The sequence below is a fragment of the Corvus brachyrhynchos genome, unplaced genomic scaffold (assembly GCF_000691975.1).
Source record: "Corvus brachyrhynchos isolate BGI_N302 unplaced genomic scaffold, ASM69197v1 scaffold58, whole genome shotgun sequence".
Taxonomy (NCBI): domain Eukaryota; kingdom Metazoa; phylum Chordata; class Aves; order Passeriformes; family Corvidae; genus Corvus; species Corvus brachyrhynchos.
This window is the reverse complement of record NW_008239539.1, coordinates 1,759,491-1,766,554: the sequence shown is the minus strand read 5'-3', so window position 1 is coordinate 1,766,554 and position 7,064 is coordinate 1,759,491. Positions and strand designations below refer to the sequence as shown.

General features: G+C 53.6%; 1 protein-coding gene across 6 annotated transcripts in view; it reads right to left on the bottom strand.

Annotated features, from left to right (window-relative positions):
- The window catches only part of LOC103620516 (syntaxin-binding protein 4), a 56,457-nt gene that overhangs the window by 31,992 nt on the left and 17,401 nt on the right, over positions 1 to 7,064 (bottom strand). For 2 of the 6 annotated variants that reach the window (XM_017741307.1, XM_017741306.1), the window contains exon 2: positions 5,277 to 5,350. In XM_017741307.1, coding sequence (XP_017596796.1) covers positions 5,277 to 5,343 — 67 coding nt within the window. In that variant the 5' untranslated portion in view covers positions 5,344 to 5,350. Of the gene's footprint in view, positions 1 to 2,692; positions 2,843 to 5,276; positions 5,351 to 6,923; positions 7,056 to 7,064 lie in introns of those variants that run through there. The other 4 variants (XM_017741308.1, XM_017741309.1, XM_017741305.1 and 1 more) reach the window with 4 other exon arrangements.

The window sequence follows — 7,064 nt, the reverse complement described above, 5'->3', positions numbered from 1 at the left end:
ATTCCCTGTGTCCTGTCCCTCCATGCCTTGTCCCCAGTCCCTCTGCAGCTCTCCTGGAGCCCCTTGAGGCCCTGCAAGGGGCTTTGAGGTGTCCCTGGAGCCTTCTCCTCTCCAGGTGAGCACCCCCAGCTCTCCCAGCCTGGCTCCAGAGCAGAGGGGCTCCAGCCCTCGGAGCATCTCTGTGGCCTCCTCTGGACTTGCTCCAGCATGTCCAAGTTCATCACTGATGGGAAGGGATCTGCTCCTGCTGCAGATCAAAACATTCCTGGTGACAAGTGTTTCCCCAGGGTCCCCTTCCCTGTGCACATCTGGACAAACCCCAGGGGCACCACAGTGGTGGGGACGTCTCCACTCAGCTGGCGGGCCCCAGCAGCACCTCAGCCTTTGACACAGCCACACACCAGGAGTGGCCACTTCTGTCAGAGTTTAGCCTGGGAGGAGCAGCTGAGGCAGGAGCACAGAGGTGACCCCTGTCTCATGTTCAAACCACCCCCATAGCACAGCAGGGCTCAGGTGCCCTGCAGCACCTTGGCACAGGGCTCCTGCTCCTGACTGCCACCCCTCTGGCCACGGGACCTGGCCCTGCTGGCCAGCGTAAGCTGGCTGGCAGGAAAAGGTCCAAGAGACTTATTTATCCAGGGCTCATTAAGTCCTACTTCGAAGATCCAGGCTGTGGACAGAAGGATTAAAAAGCTTGGCTTTAATTAACAAATCTCCCCTGAGAGCCGCTGGTCAGGCATTTTGCTGCTCTGGACAGGAGGGCACACTGGGGACGGGCAGTGCCACCGAGGGGTCAGCTCTGTCCTCCAGCTGCTGCGAGGCTGCTCTGAGCCCTGGAGAGGCCCTGGGCTGCAAGAAACACCTCCCTCCAGGGAAACAGGGCACAGCTCCTTCCCCAAAACTTGGGAACCCGTTCTGAAACAGGCGGGAGGGAAGCGGATCCTGGATCGGGATTACTCAGGACACAGCATTACTTCCATCCCTGTTTCCCTTCCTTTATAACCCAAGTGCTGCTCTCAGGCCCCTCACAGTTTTCATTTGCCTCTAGGGAACGACTTTGTCTCTCAGGTCTCCTTTCTATTAAATTAGATTAAAACTCAATTCTTGCAATTTTCCAGTTCATTCCTCTATGCACCAATTGCTGCTTTTCCCAAGCTCCAAACCCCAGCCCCGTCTGAGTGCTGGAGTTTATTCCCTGGGCTTAATGCATTAACCAGGCACTTGTGAGGAGCTGTTTTACTGCTGGAACAGGGAGCTCACAGCAGAACACCTCAGGAATGGGTACTAATATTGCTCTCCGTTGCATTTTAAAAGAAATTCGCTCAAATTGGAAATACTGCCCCCCAAAAAGGTATCTATGAAGCAGCACGAGCCTCACCAAGGCATGAGTCAGGTCAGGCACCTGGGGACCAAAGTGGGGAGGAGATGCTGTGGCCGTGGGCAGAAGGTAAAACCTGCTCATGGCCAGGGATGCTCAGCTGGAAATTTCTCTGCTCCCTGTGGAGCCAGGGGATCCCTCTGCTGGGCTCTGCAGAGACACCCCAGGGAACAGGGTCACACTTGGGATGGGCTTGAGAAACCCTGGCACGAGGGAGTCCTGCAGAGGCAAAGCCCCATTGGTTCCCCTGGAGGGGGGAGAGACTGGAAGCCCAGCCCAGGCCTAGGGGATGACTCAGGAAGTCATCCCACATCTTCCTGCACTCTGGAACACGAAGGAATTAGGAATGATGAAGCACATCAGACAAATCCTATAAAAATCTGCACCTTGCAGAGGCTCAGCATCCCCCAGCAGCCCAGCGTGGCACAGGCGCCTGTGCCGAGGTATCAAATCGATAATGACTCATTTCCCTTTTGTGTCTGCAAATCAATTGTAATAATGCCTTAATATAGCTGAAGTATCTCCAAATCCTCCTTTATCCCCAACGATGTCATGAGAAAATCCGATCTCGTTATTAAAATCGCTGATTACTCACAGTATTGCTCCAGACACACTCAAACTTGGATGGGGGGAGGAAAAACCCCTGAGTTTTAACTCCCTTGTTGGGAAAGCAGCTGGATGCTGCTGAGCTCTGCCCACTACTCACACCCATCACCTCACCCAGAAGGTGCTCAGGGTGCCAGTCCTGCCCCCCAAAACCCACTGGAGAGTCCCCACTGGGGCAGGGAGGAGGAGGAGGGAGGGCTCACCCCTTCCAGGGCTCGGACCAAGCCAGGGGACAGTAGGTGACTGATGGCAGCAAACCTGAATCATCCAGGACTGTGGTGACAGCATTCCGGGGATGATATTTTATTACATATTTTATAAACATTTACTTCAATCAAATTTCTATTTGGGAGCCAGTGTAGGTAAATAACGGATCTTTAATTATCACAGCATCAAAGTCCCAGTATAATGCTTATTAAGTCATACTTAGGGCCAGATAATCTAGCCTATTTTGGATCCCTCTATTTAATCTTTCCTTTCTGGCAAAGGTCCTGGAGCTGATGGCCATATCCCTGATTTTTTCTCTTTTGCAGAACAAAGTTTGCCAGGAAAACTCCAGATGGACTTAGAGGTAAGACTGATCAAGTCTGTGTTTTCTTTAGGTTCTTAGTGATCCTATAAATTTCTCCAAGACCCTCAAACTTCTCTGGTGCCTCTAATCCCGCTCCCACTAATGCCAGAGTCGCAGTTCCCAGGCTGTAATCTCACCTGCTCCTGGATCCGTGTTCCACAGGTCAGGGGGTGTCCTGGCTAATCTGGTTGTTTAGTCCAACTGGGATCATCCCGGGCGCATCCTGACCCCACCGCCTGACATGCCGGGCACGGAGAGGGGCCGCCTGCTCTGTGCCTAAGCTGGCAATGTTCAATTACATTTCCCTTAATCCCTCTGTTGATCTTGCAGCCCCTGCCAGCTTTTTCTGTCTGGAGGAAGGGACAGATTGGAGGTGAATCACTCAGTGCCCTGTCCTAAGCAGATGAAGGTCAAGATAATGGGATCTCAGTGTTTCTGAGAAATGCTCCTTAATCAGCACTTCCCTTTGATGGCTATTCTTTAATTCGAGGTTCAGGTGTGAGGAGCTGCCAGGTAACCCCTTTGAACTTCTGCTGAGGTTCACATGTGGGTTTCCACCTAAAGCCACAGAGCAACAGACCTGCGGCCAAACGCTGACCTGGCACTGAGCAGTGATGCTGCTCCAAAGGAACTCCTGGAATAACGCCTGCATCCAACCCAGGAAACTGCTGGGATAACGCCTGCATCCAACCTGAGAAACTGCTGGGATAACGCCTGCATCCAGCCTCAGAAACTGCTGGGATAACGCCTGCATCCTACCCAGGAAACTGCTGGGATAACGCCTGCATCCAACACGAGGACCTGCTGGGATAACGCCTGCATCCTGCCCAGGAAACTGCTGGGATAACGCCGTACCCAAGAAACTGCTGGGAGAACGCCTGCATCCTACCCAGGAAACTGCTGGGATAACGCCTGCATCCAACCCGAGGAACTGCTGGGATAACGCCTGCATCCTACCTCAGAAACTGCTGGGATAACGCCTGCATCCTACCCAGGAAACTGCTGGGATAACGCCTGAATTCAACTTGAGAAACTCATGAGGTCACTTTCTTTTCCCAAATAAACCTACTTTGAGCAGCTGCACCTATGGCAGACACAGGGCTTCTGGAAGCACCACCCGTCAGAGAGGGATGGTTAAGCTGCCAGAGGGCACAGTTAGATGGGATATTGGGAAGGAATTGTTCCCTGCAAGGGTGGGGAAGCCCTGGCACAGGGTGCCCAGAGCAGCTGGGGCTGCCCCTGGATCCCTGGCAGTGCCCAAGGCCAGGTTGGACATTGGGGCTTGGAGCAGCCTGGGACAGTGGGAGGTGTCCCTGCCATGGCAGGGGTGGAATGGGATGGGCTTTGAGGTCCCTTCCAACCTGAACCATTCCACGATTTCTGGAGGATGATTGCTTGTCATGAGGGCTTCAAGCCTCACAGGAGAGGATGAAGGAGGCTGATGATGGCATTAGAACATCCACATTATTGTAGCTTCCTCCAGCACATCAGAATTCACTGTAAAGGGTCTGCTAGACCCTGCAAAGGCCCTCTGGCCACAGACTGGGGGAAAGGAGAGGAACTGGAACCCAGTGAAGTGGCTCACAAAGGGCTGCCACATCTGTCACTTCTTCCAGACATCAGTGATGGCCCCATCAGGCTTTTCTGGGTCTCCTCCTTTAATGAGCTAATCTAACCCAGCAGCTGAAATCCCATCAACTCAACCAAATCCACCTCTGGAGATTAAAATATCATATTCACCACGTAAAGACATTTCTCTGAGCTCCCGTGAACCTCATGACTGGAGGAAGAGTCAGCAAAGCCATTCTCCCATGGCAGAAAGTCCTGTTACCCCAGAGCTGGAAACAGCCCATAATCAATCTATAATTAATCTCAGCTCTCAGGAAACCTGAACTTGTTTCTCTGGTGACTCCTCAGGAGTTGTCCCAAATGGTCATTCAGGGGTCCCACCAAGAGGTCCCCAGCTGCCCTGTGGGAGGGTGGGCTGCACTCACAATTAGGAATTAAGGGAGAGACTGTGAAACCCTGATGCAGGATCACAGATTTTTATAAAGTCCACACCAGAGCACCACTGGATACACAGAGGTCAGAAGAAATGCTGTGCTGGATCCCTCTGGGCTGAGTGTCATGAACCTGGGATTTCTCACGTTCTGATGGATGTGACCTTGTCTTTTCCCTTCTCTTCAGTGTTTTGAAGTTCAGAGCGCTGTGGAAGGACACCTGACTCACACAGTGCTCATTCCCTTCCCCGTGGGCCAAACTTCCCAAACCCCAGCTGATGCAGCCCAGTCCCCAGGAGAGCTGCAGGAAGCACCTTCCCTGACCCACTGGGATGGCTTTCCGGGGGAGAAGTCTGCAGAGGGGCAGGGATGTGCTGGGGATTCTATTCATTTATTTATTTAACATTTTAGTTGATTTAATTCAGAAAACCCTGAAAGGCCCCTCCCCCTCATCCTGCTCAGGGCAGGGGTTGTGGCCCCGGGCTCCTGCACAGCTCCCAGCACTGGCTGCTCACCATTACCATGGAATTAGTTGGGATTTTGACATTCTTTTGATGTCGCAGCTGCAAAAGGTGCAAAGACGCTTGACACAGGCAGGTACAAGACACAAGAACCAGTGAGACACCAGACTTCACAGAGGGAGGCACATCCTGGCACAGGCTCTGGGGACTGAGGGGACCTTTGAGGTGTCCCAGCCCACCCTGCTGTCCCTGGTACTCACCCAGCCCGTTTGCACAGTCGTAGAAGTCAAAGCAGTGCACGGTTCGATCCATCCCGTACGGTCCCATGAGTGTCCTGCGGGAGACAAGAGGAGCAGCTTTCTGTCACCGGCCAAAAAGAACAGAGGCACAAGTGCCCAGCCAGCACACACAGAGGCACAGTGTCCCCTCCACCCCGGACACTGCCCACCAGACCCTGCAGACAGCCAGGCTGAGGCACAGCCCCACTGCTGCACACACACAGGCAAAAACCAGCCCCGAGCCAGCCCCCCCGAAGTTCACACAGATAAATGAGAGAATATGTGCAGGGCTCAACATTGTCCTCCCCACCCAGCAAATCTGCTGGACCTGTCTGTGATTCATTACCCCAGATTATCAGGGCTGGACAGCTGTGCAGCTCCCGGGAAATGAGATCAGAGCTTGGACCTGTGTTCTGGGAATAAACCAGTTTCACAAACACAGGCAGCCTGTAAGGAAGACAGCCCGGCACAATCCACTCCCAAGGTTTGTAATGCAGGCAGAGGGTCTGGAAAAGGGGATGCAAAAGCTGCTGAGCTGCTCTGAGTCCTGCCTGGTCTGGTGGGAGCTTCTCATCACAAGCCAGAGCAGGTGGAAGAACATCACACAGCTGAGATTCCCCCGAGCCAAGTAACTCCCCAAAACATCCCACAGCCTCCCCCTAAACACCCTTAGGCAAGGTCCCAAATGAATGACCCCAAAAACACCCTGCCCCAACCACAGATGCCAGACTCCAAACCTGGGACCACCAGCACTTCTCCTTGGGCTCCTCAGGATGGATGAACCCAGATGTGAGAAACCCCAACCCAGATGTGCCAGGTGGGAAACCAGGGGTGAGGAGCTCCCAAAACACTCCCCAGCATTTAAGTTGCAAGAGAAAAGGTGTTTCCCAGTTGATATCAGGTCCCTGATCTGAACACAGATGACGAGGAACAACACCGTGGGAAACAAGAGGCTGCTCCAAATCCAGCAGGATGCAGGATAAGAATAACCCACCAGGACTTCCCAGGAATCCAAAATGAAACTCAAAATATCGAGCCATCCTGCAAAGCCAATAACTTCCACCTCTAAGATTCGGACCTGAAGCGTTTTCTCCCTGTTAAAAAATGTCCCTCCTCACTATCCTTGCACACTACTCAAGATTGAACAAACAACTGGCCACATCTGGCTATTGAAAAATGAAGCTCCAAGCCATCCCAGGAAGGCAGAGCAGCCCTGGGCCCAGGCTGGTTCAATCTCCCGCCCAGGATTTTCAGGGTATTTTGAGTAAATCACTGAGGAAATTCCCCGGGGCGAGCCCCAGGCGCTCAGGACAGGCTGGAAGGCGCCATACGGATGCAGTTCCAGCGGAGCAGATGCCTCCTTGATACGATCAACTCTTATCATCATCCCCCTGCCATCACCTCTTATCATCACCCCCGCTCCGAGGCACGGCTGCCCAGCAGCCCCGAGCTCTGCTAATGCCACGAACGCAGAAAACCCAACCAGCGACGGCGTCCTGGGCTCTTGCTGCAGCCCCTGCCTCTCAACCCCGCTCCCGGAGAAAACAGTGGAAGGACTCTGGCTGGAAGTGGAAGTCACGGGAGCCCCAGGGCCCCCTCCCCATTCCCACCCCAGCTGGGGGAGGTTACCTGCTGATGATGATGGCTCCCTTGTAAAGGACGGAGACCACGGGCATCCTGCCGGCGCTGGCAGCCCGGCCCTGCCAGGCACCAGCCACTCTGATTTGGCAGGAATCCGTTAAAGTGATGGGGGGGAGAAAAAGGGAAAAA